Source organism: Carassius auratus, chromosome 2 (assembly GCF_003368295.1).
Source record: "Carassius auratus strain Wakin chromosome 2, ASM336829v1, whole genome shotgun sequence".
Taxonomy (NCBI): domain Eukaryota; kingdom Metazoa; phylum Chordata; class Actinopteri; order Cypriniformes; family Cyprinidae; genus Carassius; species Carassius auratus.
The window spans coordinates 26369649-26383916 of record NC_039244.1 but is presented as its reverse complement, the minus strand read 5'-3'; the positions used below and the strand labels follow the sequence as shown (position 1 = coordinate 26383916).

Here is a 14268-nt window from a genome sequence, read left to right as displayed (position 1 = left end):
AATATTTCTAAGTGCCCAGAGTATTTTATTTATTTTATTTCTCTTTAAATAATGTTGTAATTGCTTTTGTAATTGGTTGGAGCTTCACTTGGAGTTTTAGGTAACAGCGCATAGTTCACAGATTCTTAAACTATTAAACATGACACAACTTTATCTGCGGTTCATTTTTAAAATGTCCAATTTTCCACTGTGAAAGGAATCAGAGATGATCACTAGAATGCTGTTAACAGAAAAGTACAAAGATGTGTGCAGTTTAATTTAAATGATGACCGTACATTAGCAATCAATCCATCCAAACCACACAATTTTTATCAATGCTTTTACTTTCTGCTCATCAAAGTATCCTGAAGAAAATAAAAAATCAAATTAGACAAATTCAAAATAGAATAACTGTAGTCTTAGATGTTTAAATCCCACTGCATCTGACAGGAACTCACTCGAAATATAAATAATACCAGACAGTATATGGTAACACTGTATCTAAAATGCATCATACATTTGGAAGTCAAAACATTTCCAATCAAATATACAGCAGAGTAGCACTAAAATAGAACCATGATATTCCAGCACTTACGATCCCTTGCATGATTGATTTAGTATCTTTGTGAATATGAAACCGTTCTTCTCTAATACTTCCTTTTTTTCTCCACAAACCTAATATTTTGAGATTTTTCCTCATCATAATCTATGCTTTTGAGACTATTTACAACCACAGTGCACAGCAGAAAAGAGACCTTTCATGTTCTGTTGAGAGTTACTGTACATTTGTGTGTAAATGTGTGTCTCTTTATAATGTACACACACACACACACATACATATATATATATATATATATATATATATATATATATATATATATATATATATATATATATATATATATATATATACAAGAAAATCATGTCATTATTCATATTTTTTATTTTGTTTAATTTCTGAGGATGTTTATCAGAAAAATACACTTTGTAGCATTCCTTTGGGCTATTAAAACAGCTGGTCTCAGTCTCAGACCCTCAACAGAACATGACCATCTATGTAACACCATATTGTACAATAAAATTAAAACAATTGACTTACCTTTTTAAATTCTGTAACTTAGCTGAAATAGCTGTCATGTATTATATCATAGTACATTTTACAAGGAACATTTTCCAAAAAAGAAGTGAATGCGCAAAAGGAGGGGCATACAGGGTGAGAGAAATAGAGAAGGGTGTGGGCACAAGAGTTATTCTTTATATGTATTGCTCAGTGTGAAAGTGTGAAGGCAGGAGATGCACTCGTGGGGAAACCGGCATTCATTCTCAATCATATTTTACATCCGATCAAGACCGAGAGAGCATCCAACCTGCTCCCCCCAGAAAATAGAGGGATCTAAAGAAATCTCACTTTCTGTTCCAGTGGAAAGCGTTTCCCATAGAACATTTTCTCCTACCTCTGTCAGATGTGCGTCAACTTCTTCCATTGCGCGCGAGCGTGGATTTGGGAACGCGCGCGCACTTGCTTTCACCTGATATGAGAAACCAATTTATCGAGATTCTTTAGACCTATTCCGAGGAAGGTCCGCTTTCCTTTGCGGACAGTTGGTCGGAGGATTTCCAAGTGTTGTATTTGAGCATTTCCTCTGTTTCGGATACCCGAAGTGTAACTCGTGTCAGGTAGTGCCCCTCTTTCCGAAATCTGTGTGATGGTGATGTTAACTTGAGATCGCCGTTTGAAAACACCTATTATTTTGAGTTGCAGGACACAAAGGGGATTTGCAAGGAGGAAGCATGTATGGCTGAAGGATGTGGGCTCGGAGTGTTGGTCCTAGACCGCCTGACCTGATGCTCTTATGGGAGGGGATGGTGATCTGTCTCCGCTGGGCTTGTGTGCTCGTCTCTCTGGCGGTGTATGTGGGCTCCGCGGAACCGCTCGAGTGGCTGCTGTCCGATAAAGGTCCTTTCCATCGCTCTCAGGAATTCATTGAGTTCACCGAGAGATACCAACACGGCTTTACAACTAGATACAAAATTTACAGGTACGAAAGGTCTTAGAAACAGTAATGTGAAAGAATGGATTTACGCGTTTAATTCGTTTGTTATGTGAACCGTCGTCGAAGTGTATAAAGGTCATAGGAAGATTCCAAGCCCCTTAGTTTTGCCTTTAACCCGTTCTGAGGTGTCTATTTTAACCCGGGATAGAATGATGGTGTACTGAATATCAACACGACTGATTCGTTTTAAGATCAAACACACAGGTGACTCGAATCTTTTGATTCAGTTCACTAGAAAGAGTTGCTCATATTCGTATCACATTCTTATACAACAATTCGATAAATAATGAAAGATGAGCAGTTGAGTTGGTAAGTGTATTTCTTCTCTGACAGTGAAAATAGTTCCATACGAAGCCCAAGCTTCAAGCTTTGAAGCTGGAAAATGATAACAGATAGTGTTCGCTTGGTATTATATAGAGTCTTACTTCACAGAACCATCCAATTTTTAAGACAATTTTAACAAATCACAGGTAACGTTAATTATTTTGGAATTTAATAGAAATAAAAACAGTAGTAGCTTTTTTTAATTGAATTTGCTAATAAAATTCTAAGAGCACACAAAATGTAACAGGCAGATAAATATGAGGTCACAATAATTTATTCAAAAATGAAAAAAAATTATATATATATATATATATATATATATATATATATATATATATATATATATATATATATATATATATATAATCCCATTCAAAAAGATACTTCAGCATGTCGCAGTTGGTCACCAATGAATTTGTCGTCACTGGTATTCAACGTGGCACAACACTTCGTGACACTTTTGAATGTTTCAGTTTGTTTCAGACTTGAGACTGATGGCTGAAGGTCCATGGCAGCTTTCATTGGCCAATGGCCTCGAACAACCAATCACAGTTCGTTTCGTTCATCGTCATGATTCGTGGCGTGGGAATGACGTCAAAATAACAGATTACTATTGCCATTTAAAACTCCTCATATGAGTATCTGCATGTTTAAATGGTTTGCAAGACTGTTTAGTGCCCGTGGTATGAAATTAATTGCTGCTAGAAGCTGACAGAGAGAGCGAGTCTGGAGAGAGTTGTGAGTGAGGGCGCGGGCGCCAGATCCAGTTGTTATAAGCATCCTTGGACTCGTCTTTTCCACTTAATTTGACACTTTGAAGAAAGTTAAAAAGTGGGAATTTGTAGTTGAGGTTTGGCAACATATTTATCATATCTTATTTGCAAAGTATTTTAAATAATGTTAGTTTATTTTTTATTTGTTTTCATAGCAATATCTGGCAACACCGATTGCTGGCACTTAAACTGACAATAATAATAATAATAATAATAAAGCTCACAGACAAGGTATTGCTGCCAGGATACCAAATTCGGTAAGGCAAATGAAAAAATATATCATGATATTATTTGTTACAAATGATATAAAAACAGTAGCATTTAACACTATAGGCTACGCATATCAGTGGGTTAGAGAGTGAAATTAAATGAAATAAGCAAACGCTGAATAAGTCTATGCTATTTCTTTGAGTATAGTAGATACATTTTCACAAAAGCATGCAATAAAAAAATTCATAAGAGCACTAGACAAAGTAATTATCTATATAGCAATGGTTATTAATGAAAACTATGACAGTAATATGTACTGTGGCATGGATAAGAAACAACTGATAAAATTATCCACCTCTAACCTATAGTAAAATATAAACACATATTGATGCATAAATCTGGTATAACTGTGGTACAATGTTCATTCCTCCAAAACAGAGAAAACATATTTCACAAACATCTACATGTCTGTCGCTGAAGTGTTTAGTGTATATAATGAGTTATATTTGTACAGTTCTTGACCCCACTCCAGACCTCACTAATTTTCAAACCCTGGCTATGGCTATAGACTTTAGAAACAATTTCACAAATTGATTGGACTACTTTTAGATTCATTTCACGGTGATGTTCATCTGTTTTATTTTTTTATTATTATTATTATTTTAGATTCTTGGAACCACAGCTCAGTTTTTTTTTTTTAATCCACCTTTTGAAACAAAAATGAAAAACTAAAAGTAAATAATAATTAGTAATAATTAGTTTTCATTAATTTAATTAAAATAGCCAAAGGAATAGGATCCTCTGGAATGAGTACCAGACTGAGATTTTCTACCCGGGCTCATGGCATAAACGTACCTGGGTGCACATTTTAGCGAGACACAAAATACGTACCAATAAGTACATATTACTGCAGTTTCCAAAATAAATGAACACTAGAGGCAGTAAAACTGACACCTTTTATTCCTTTTCACACAAATTTACAGAGTTTCAATTAATAAAGCGTATTTTTCGCAGAATTACTTGAAGAATATCATGTTGCGACTTCAAAACAATATTCATATGCTGGGAGATTTGAAAACTGATGCTTTTGAACATTAATATCGCACATATCCAGCTTTATATCTACGGGTTTTCAGAGGCGGTAGGTTTGTTCGGTAGGTCATGGAGTTCGGAGATGGACTTTAGCTGCGAGGAGCTCCAGTTCGAATCCCATGTAACCACAGTTCGACAAAGTCGTTCAAATCTGCTTATAAGTTAGTTGAAACGACATCAACAAATGCGTTCTTATATCAGTTTTGCATTTGTTAACACTGTTGGGTAGGTTTAGTGTTGGGTTTGGTGTAGGGCATACATTTTAGCGACGGTCCCCGGATCTTTGAATTCTGAACTGCCGCAATACGTACCAGAAGCAACATAATAAAAACACAGCCATACGTGACTAGATTAACGTAATCAAAACATGCCAGGGTTCACACATTAAACCTGTGTTTTAGCGCAACTCAGTGGACATTTCTCTTTGAAACTGTTGCGAAACGTGCAGTGAGGTACGTAAAAATGGTCTTGCAGAAACGTACCCAGAGGTACATATTTTTAGAGAGATGTTTCCTTATGATAGTATGTTGTTGAAAGGACACATCCGAACATGTGCATGTGCCTTTCAGTGGAGTGTTTTTCTTTCTAAAAATACAAAATCTACTGGATATTTTTATTAATTCATGGTTAAGTAACTAGGATTTGCTTCCCCCCACACAAAACCAAGCATGATATTCAAGCCAAGAGCTGCCCACTCAAAAATGAAGCCACTGTCTGACTGACATGGAAATCAACCAACCACAGGTCTTGTTTACAAGCTGTTCGAGCTGGGTTATCTGAAATGTGGGTTGCACTTTCTTTTACAGTACATGCACTTACTTGTGCTGACAGGGAACTTATCTAAAAAAGTACTGGTAATATAAGGCTAAGGTTAGGTGCAGGGGTACATCCAGAGTTAGTACAGAGTATATACCTGTAGAATAGGACTTTAAAATATGTGTGTAGATATTATAATCAGAAATGTTAATGAATACAAATTATCTGAAAGATCACAAAGTTCTAAAGGGGGATTTTCATAAAGATGTCATAAAATAACCATTTTGTATTCCGCAAAGAACCTTTCAGAAGTACATTTTAAAAATCTAAAGAACCCTTTCAGCTATACAGAACCTTTTTCAATGGAAACTAAATGGAAAATTTCCATTGAGGATAAAGTTTCTTCTTTGAACAATGAATGCCAATAAATAGCCATAGACTAAATCATAAAACAGATTGGAATATACAAGTCAAAGATGTCTAGTTTACTTGATTGTAAGATCCTCAAATAAAGCTCATATATCTTGCAAATATTTTATCCCACAGCCCTACAAACTTTGGCAATTTGAGTGATTAGTTCATTTTAGCAACCTTATTCCTTCCAAAAATAACTTTCTGTGCACCACAATTCCTGAACATTATGTAAAGCCATGCAGAAAAAATCAGATTAGAGCTTGCCTGATCAAGAAAGTACTTGCCATCTCATATTCAATATGCAACAAATGGATTTTGCATGATTTTAAGGAACCATATTATGCCCTTTTTCTCTCTTATGATAAGAAAACACACCAGTGTGGCACCATTCCTAATGTTTACTGATGTATTTGCTCGCATTGGCTCATATTAGCCATAACCAAATAAATCATAACAAAATTCTATATAACATCCCTGCTGAAAAGACGTCAAGTGTCATAAACTCACGTAGCGCCTCAGAAATCACTAACACATACCTTCTCCAAACTATAAGTAAATATGCATAAACACACCTCCACAGCCTTGCCGCAGAATTCTAGATGATTATTAGTGTCATTTTCCTCTTGAGCTCATCTTCATTTATGCCCTCTGGTTTCTGTTTCTGATTACAAAATAGCTTGTGGCTTTTGATTACATGGTGCCCTGAGGTCTGCACCGCAGGCTCTCAGAGAGCTCTCCAGTAAAGGAGCGTTTTGCCCTCTCTGGTTTGTCGGTGGTGATCAGTGGCTTAGGTGCTCAACGCTAGTGCTCATCAGGCACCTCATCTGATACTTACACCATCCTTTGTTGGGCTGATTGGTGATAATGACATCCTCCATTCCTTTCATGATTGTTCTCTGGATAGGGCTCTTCATGTGAGTGATTGGATTGGTTCCCATGAGTTTTAAACTCTGTCATTGGTATAGAAGGCTGTGGTTTAATTGCTAATCTCCAGAGACAGATTTCTGCAACCGAGGTTGGAGAACATCCTGTATTTTCTCTGTTGTGGAGAGTAATAACCTTGTAATGGAGATAGGGAATGTGGGAAATAGGATGAAAGAAAATAAATATTGATCTAATGGTGTGATCTTCCGGAACCTGAGAAGAAGAGGCATGTTTTTTGCTTGCTGTGCAATTTGTACACTGCTTGGATACCAGTAACTGATTTTTAGATAAATTATGAGATATTTTCCAACATGGCGAAAGGTACTGGCTACAAATCGAATTTGCTGATATTTGACACGCTGATATTAAATAATCCTTTACTGTATGTGATGAATGAAAAGACAGATCAGAAGTATGAGGTTGGGAAGATTTGTAAACATTTATGAAATATGACTCTTATGTTCACCAAGGCTGCATTTATTTGATCAAAAATACAATAAAAACAGTAATATTGTGAAACATTATTCATAATGTTCTATTTGAATATATTTTAAAATTTCATGTATTCCTGTATTTAAAGCTGAATTTTCAGCATCATTACTCCAGTCTTTTGTGTCACTTGATCCTTCAGAAATCATTCTTATGCTAATTTGGTGCTCAAGAAACATTTAATATTATTATCAGCATTGAACACAGTTGTGCTGCTCTTGTGGAAAGTAATACATTTTTTAAAGGACTCTTTATTCTATTAATGAACAGAAAGTTCAGAAACAGCATTTATTTGAAACATAAACCTTTTGTAACATTAAAAGCCACATTTGATCAATTTGATTCATCCTTATCCAATCTTAATAACCCCAAACTGTTAAAATCAAAAAAACAACTGACTGACTGAATGTTTCTCAAGATATTGTACCTTTTTGGAATGCAGAATGTAAACATACAATAATAATAATGATAAATCAATAAATAAACGTATATGTTCTCATTCTATTTTTGCCTACAACCAGTCAAAAATTTCTCAAACTATCAAAACGTATTGATATTGCTCATCCTTCAGTACTTAAAATGAGTATTTAAGTATTAAATACAAATTAAGACTATTTGTAAATTCTTGAACTTGTTGTGTCCCTTACTTTTAAATAGCATTTATCTAGCAGTCGGGAAGAATTTAATGGGATCATATGAAGTTGACATAAAGAGGAAAATGACACTTATAATCATCTAGAATTCTGCGGCAAAAAATGTAAACATAAAGCCATGTCTGTATTTGTGATTGGAGAAACAACAAACAACTTGCTTTTAGTCAGTGGCAATTTTTTTTAAATATAAAAAACATACTTACAGGCTGTGAGTCAGAACAGCTGGCATTGTAGGCTACTCTCCCAGGTTCAGGAAAAAGTATTCTGTAAAATGCTCTGTGCACATCTAAATGTTTGGGTTGAACTTTTCTGGAACAGTGATTTCTAGTTGTGTCCTCGTTTGGAAGGCCAAACAAAGTAGTTCTACTTTCACAATGAAACACAGCGTCTCCACAACATGGTTGCGGCAGCAACAATACTACAGCGAGAATCAAAGTTATGCCTTCTTTCTTTGCGTGGACATTTGGGCAGTGTTATGCAAATCTTCCTACACAGTGATATAGATATGTGGGGGGGGGGGCATGTTAGAATGAGCCATTTTAGGGGGGTGTGGGTGAGTCTTAACTTAGAATATCTCTTTGGGTTTGAGACTTCAGTCCTTGCAACTTTAGGCATCTTATCTACGCAAGAACAGCTTATAACACTCTAAACAGAAAGGAAAACGTGCATCATATGACCCCTTTAACTGTGCAAACAGGGACAGAACTTGACCCCATGCATAATTATTATGGCTGTAAGCAATTACATGATGTGCCAATTAATATAATTAATTGCACATTAATTTTGGCTGAGGAATTACCCCCAATACATCAGCTTCATTATGTTAAATGAGAAACGCATTGAACAGACATAACAGAAAGTACCCTTAGAAAGAAATGTTTTGATTCAATATTGCATAGATAAAAATACACTGCAAAAAATAAATTAAACTAATATATATATATTATGTTTTTAGTAAAAATATGTCTTGTTTTCTGAAAAAAAGAAAGGAAAGAAGATATTATTTTTCTTACCCCACTGGGATATATTTTTTACTTATTTAAAGCAAAAACGAATTACATTTTGATACTTTGATACTTTCAGAAAACAAAGCTTAATATCATAAGTCAAATTGCTTCTTGGATAAATTAATCTTGATTCAAGAATGTTTAGAGATTTGTAATGGGAAATTGGGTTTATTTTTTTATTATTTGTTATTTATTTTTTTGCAGTGTAAGAGCACTCTTGCTTGTGTGATATTGCTAAACGCTATTTTTATATTTTATCCATATAACTGCATCCTCATGGGCTATGCATCATGTTCATCATTAAACAACTGCATGCAATGTAAGATGACATCTAAGCCAGTCTAAGCCAAGCCCGGGGTGATGTAAATGTTTAAAAATAAATGTGCATTATTTTTTTTCTCCATAATTAGTCACACTAAATTAACACACTAAATGGACAGTCCTAATAATTATATTTAATTGCATGCAAAAATTATTATATTTTCCCCAAAAGCAAAAAAGTTATGTTGATATCTAATATATTCTTTAATCCCTGGTATTAAATTATGTTTTTATTTTTTTATTTTTAATATCATGAATCTGAAATATGATGCTTTAAATGAGTGTGTTTCCAAACACACAAAAATAGTTTCAATAAAAAAAAAAAAAAGTTTGACATTCTCTTTCAAAATTTGGTACAGCTTTTAGTGACGCGTGAGTGGGATGCTTTGTTTGAAAATCTACCATCTGAGCGTTAGCTTCAGGGAATGCTATAAATTCTGTCAGACCAGATTAGAACCGAATATCAGAGAACTAAACTTTGAAACCGATGTCTCTCACTGCGTAATAATAGATGCAAATGTATTTAAATGGAAAGACACTAGATTCAGTTCTCCATCCCAATGCCTATTTCATAGTTTAGTGGGTGTACATTATGCATTTTAGTTTACAGTACTTCCTTTAGTCGAGGAAGGGATTGCTGTTATTTTGTGTGTGGGCGTAATCAGATAATGGTTCTGCAAAGAACCGACATTATAACACACCGAGCCACCTCAGCGTTTGTTAGAACAGTTAAACAGAGGTTTACAAGCTTTACCTTGTTCAGCGTACTAATATGAGCAATTGGAGAAGCACAGGCACCACACAGAGTTTAGAGGAGGATCTTAAGGGATTACATCCTCAGTGCTTTGTGGAAATGTGCTCAGATTGTGCACCTGGCTCCCTATGGAGGCTCTTCAAGCCCCGAAACAATGAAATACCACCTACCATCCTGGCTGCTCTGTTGAGCCAAAAAGAGCTTTTTGGAATAGGAATAGAGCAAACAAACATGGAGAGAGGGACAGATGTGGTGAAGTGCCAGATTGAGGAGAGGACAACATGAATGTGACTGTAATGACTAATGCGAGAGGATGTGATGATTACTTGAGCTCCAATAATAGCTCATATCAAAATCCCTAAAAATGATTATGAACTCACAGGGAGTTCGGCCGATGGAAGGTCAACAGTCTTGCCGCGGAGAGACAAGAAGGCAACGGGGTGGCCGTGCCCTTTGACCCCGACTTTATCCATAACATCAGGCTTCTGGGGAGACGGCCGAGCCTGCAGAAAATTACTGACACCATCATTAAGAAATACGGGACTCATTTCCTGCTCTCTGCCACTCTGGGAGGTAAGAGAACTATTTTATGTGTGAGCTAGTTATTATCCCTGCAAAAAAGATTTTCATTCTTGTTCCTGAGTTTGCAAGGACATCTTTATACAGTCTCAGTAGAGGTTGACATTACATTGTCCATTATTGAACATTGGGATTAGTGTTAACTAATGGATATGACACATAAGTTCAGTCCCTGGATTAATTTAAAACTCAAACTCAAAATTCACCATGTTTAATTAACGTGCATTTCATCAGTGCATGTTATTCCAAAGAATTTGAATTTCTTTAAAAATGCAGTTTTGTTAAATAAATAGTTTTGCCTTTAACCACTCCTTTTTGGTGGATGTCAGGCTAGACCAGTGGTTCTCAATCAGGGGACCAGGGCCCACTAGAGGGGCCTCTGCAAAATTCCAAGGGGACTGCAGGATAAAGTCAAATTATTATTATTATGGTCATGCTTTATTTTAAAGTCCTGTTCACACTAACTAACTAAAACTGGTGCCTCAATAAACTCCTAATTACTGCTTATTAATAGTTAATTAGGTAGTTGTTAAGTTTAGGTATGGAGGAGGATTAAGAGATCTAAAATATGGTCATGCAGAATAAGATTAATATGTGCAGAATAAGTTAATAGTGAGAATTTCTCCTTAAAATAAAGTGTCACTGTTCTTCTTTTTCTTCTTCTTCTTCTTATTCATATACTAAAACAATCTAACTTGATTGAAATGTTGAATAGACATACAATCTATTTTTACTTTTCAGTTACCTTAGTTCTTGACACCTATAAGTTATGCATATATATTATAGTTATGTTTTTGTTAATATTATGTTATGTGACTTCTCATATACGACTTCTCAAGAAGTTAGTAGGTTTTTGAAATAAAGATAAGGGGAGGGGATTGTTGTTGTTCTTTTTATTCGTTTTTAAAATTCTTATTATATGGACATAATTGAAAGAAATGAGATTCCAAGTGTAATCCAGAGAGATAATTCAATAAATAATGGGAAATTGTTGATTGAATTGGGTGAGAGCAAAAGAGTGCAGTGTCTGGGTGTAAAAAAATTATGAATTTAATTTCTTTCAGCATGACCTCGTCTGATGTTACTTTCAGCGCTGCATACAGGTTTAACCAAAATGCATTCATATTTATACCTTAGATGTAGTCAAAATCCATTCCAGACCACCTAAAAATGCATTTATTGTGATCCGATCTTTCATCTGGCATAAGGTGGTGAAGTGTTATCTGATCATGATAGGATCACAGAAAATGTATGCTAATGCCAGATGTACATGGAACTGTTTTGCTTAGGCTTATGTTGAGATGCTCTTCAGTAACATTAGCACCAACATCAAAAAGGCCCTCAAAAGGGCTGGTGGCGTATCAGGAGAGGGGTGATCTTGATACAATACACCCGCCTTTCATTGTCCAATCAGTTTCCCCGGAATACATTTTTTTCTCTCTGAATATTCGGTTTCACTCACAAAAATACTTAATGGATTGCGACTGCCTTGTCAGTTTCTATAGGCAAGAAGAAAAGTGTAGACAGGGACATCTCTGTTTGTTAAACTGGTTTTCAGCTCTGAGAACTCATCTTCATTTGTAGATATACTGGAGAAAAGTAGTCTCTCAGTTCTCTATACCTTGCCTGCTGGGAGATTGTTTACAGTACACATCTCTTTTAAAGAAACATTCTCATTCGTCAATATCTCGCTCCATAAATAAACTGCTTGTATACCATGACTGAGGCTGAAAGTAGAGATCATTTGAAGGTCTGGCTTATGCTCCACAGGACACCTTTTGTCTCTACCATTTTTATTCTTACACGTTTATTCTCTCCAGACAAACCCACCAGCTGAGTCAATTGATTTTCATAGGATCCCTTTCACTCGGAGATGAAGGATACTCTCATCTGTACCGTGCGTGTAATGAGAGCTGACGCATCAGATGGGAAAGAGCTGCATGGCTCTGTGGGCCCCGACGGCCTGAGATGTGGCGAGCTCATGCTGTAGATGATTAGGGTTGATTAGCTTCTCCAGCTGAGATGATCATTTTTGTCTGACTTTTGATCAGGCGAGGAGTCCTTGACCATTTTCGTGGACAAAAGTAAGCTTAGCAGAGGTCAGCAGAATGGCAGTGCATCCAATGCTACAGCCGGTTCGCTGACCCTCGAAGCCCTCCACCAACTGGCAGCCTCCTATTTCATCGACAGAGACAGCACACTCCGGAAGCTCCATCACCTCCAGATTGCCTCCACCGCCATTAAGGTACGACCCCCATGGTAGCAAAATCAGGTTTGAATTGTGATGGCAGGGGTAAATATAGTACATGCAAAAATCAATGTAGCAAAAAGGGCTGGGCTAAACATTGTATATTGTTATATTGACTACCATAGCTAATAGGTGGCTGCTTTCGAAATTTCTCTCTGCACACTTTCTGTTATAATCTATTCGCAGTTTGAATAATTATTTGTCATGCTTTCGGGGATGACAACCACATTTAAATGCAGGATTTAATTAAAAAAAAATCTGACGACTGGCAGCGATAACCATAGCAATAAAGGGGACAGAAAGCGTAAGACTGTATGTCAAAATACATCTGTGCATAAAGTCTTGGAGTCTAAAAACAAACATATAGACCTGACACTTGTTTATGGTGGATGATAGAGCTGTGTAAATGAAGAAGACACATGAAAAAAAATAAAAAAAATAAAAAATAAAAACCCACACAAATTAAGAAAGCCTATACAATATGCAGGTATATAAATCTTCAGTTTGAAAATACAGATACTCACAACGCAACCAAATACAGAAACGTGTTGCAAATAGCACAGACCACAAAAAAAAAAAAACATTGTTTGTACTGTCAGTGTGCAATTTTGACTTGGTTTTAACCATTACTTAAAGGGGGGTGAAATGCTCGTTTTCACTCAATATCCTGTTAATTTTGAGTACCTATAGAGTAGTACTGCTTCCTTCATAACTAAGGTGTACGTGTGGAAAGTGCAGTTTGATGACAACATCGCATGTTGTTTACTTGATGAGCTTACGCGCCGATAGCTAAGTTAATAACACAGATATTTGAAGCAGTTTTACTCACCGCCTGCGGTTCCAACACACGATCGTGACACTTTTTCGTTGGGACTGCATTATTCTTAAGAAATAAACGATATGCAAATCCGGCATCAAACTGGGCCTTGTTTGTAAAACAAGCATCTTCGAAATGCAGGGAACAAACACAAACACTTGCACAACTCCGTTGATGCTCTGTAAAAATAAACTCCATCCACTGAATCCGTGCAGGGTTGTCTTGCCCTGGCAACCAAAAATACACTTCTTCTGTGACATTTCGCGACGCTCTCGCTCTGATCAGTGAAGTCTGTTGTGCTCTCAGTGTTCTGCTCTACGGGAGCGCGCGCTCTTCCGGCAGAAGTGCCCTTAGGACCCATATAAGGAAATTCCGCTCCATCTAACGTCACACAGAGCCATACTCGAAAAAAACTTTCCGAAACGTGTGACAAACCGGAAGGAACAAAAATACTCCTTCAAAAAATACAACTTAATTTTTGAAACTTTGTCCATGTTTAGCATGGGAATCCAACTCTTTAACAGTATAAAAAACTCTGTATGCATGAAATAGCATTTCACCCCCCCTTTAACCAATCAGAATTTACTGATGTATAAATAAACCAAAAACTCACTTTTAAGTTCAGCTGTGACAGCTCCACTGTCACAGTGTTTCTGTATTTGTTTGTGTTGTAAAGTATTTGCAGTGCCTTTCTGTCTTTGGTTGCATTATGTTTTATTATAAATATGTGTGTTTTTGTGACATATCAGGACACAACTTTGTATAATGACATGGGTATGACACAGGTATTACAAGGAGATGGTGACTTATGACGACATAACCCAGGTCCCCATTTTTAAAAACGCTTATAAACCATACAAAATGAGTTTTTTTT

At 36.1% G+C, this 14268-nt stretch overlaps 1 protein-coding gene across 1 annotated transcript in view; it reads left to right on the top strand.

Moving 5' to 3' along the window:
• Positions 1–1209: 1209 nt before the first annotated feature.
• LOC113038555 (BMP/retinoic acid-inducible neural-specific protein 3-like) overlaps positions 1210–14268 on the top strand; it is a 39846-nt gene continuing 26787 nt past the window's right edge. The window contains exons 1-4 of the mRNA XM_026196068.1: positions 1210–1656; positions 1742–2018; positions 10133–10323; positions 12381–12574. Of these exons, the coding sequence (XP_026051853.1) occupies positions 1786–2018; positions 10133–10323; positions 12381–12574 (618 nt within the window). The 5' untranslated portion in view covers positions 1210–1656; positions 1742–1785. The remainder of the gene's footprint in view (positions 1657–1741; positions 2019–10132; positions 10324–12380; positions 12575–14268) is intronic.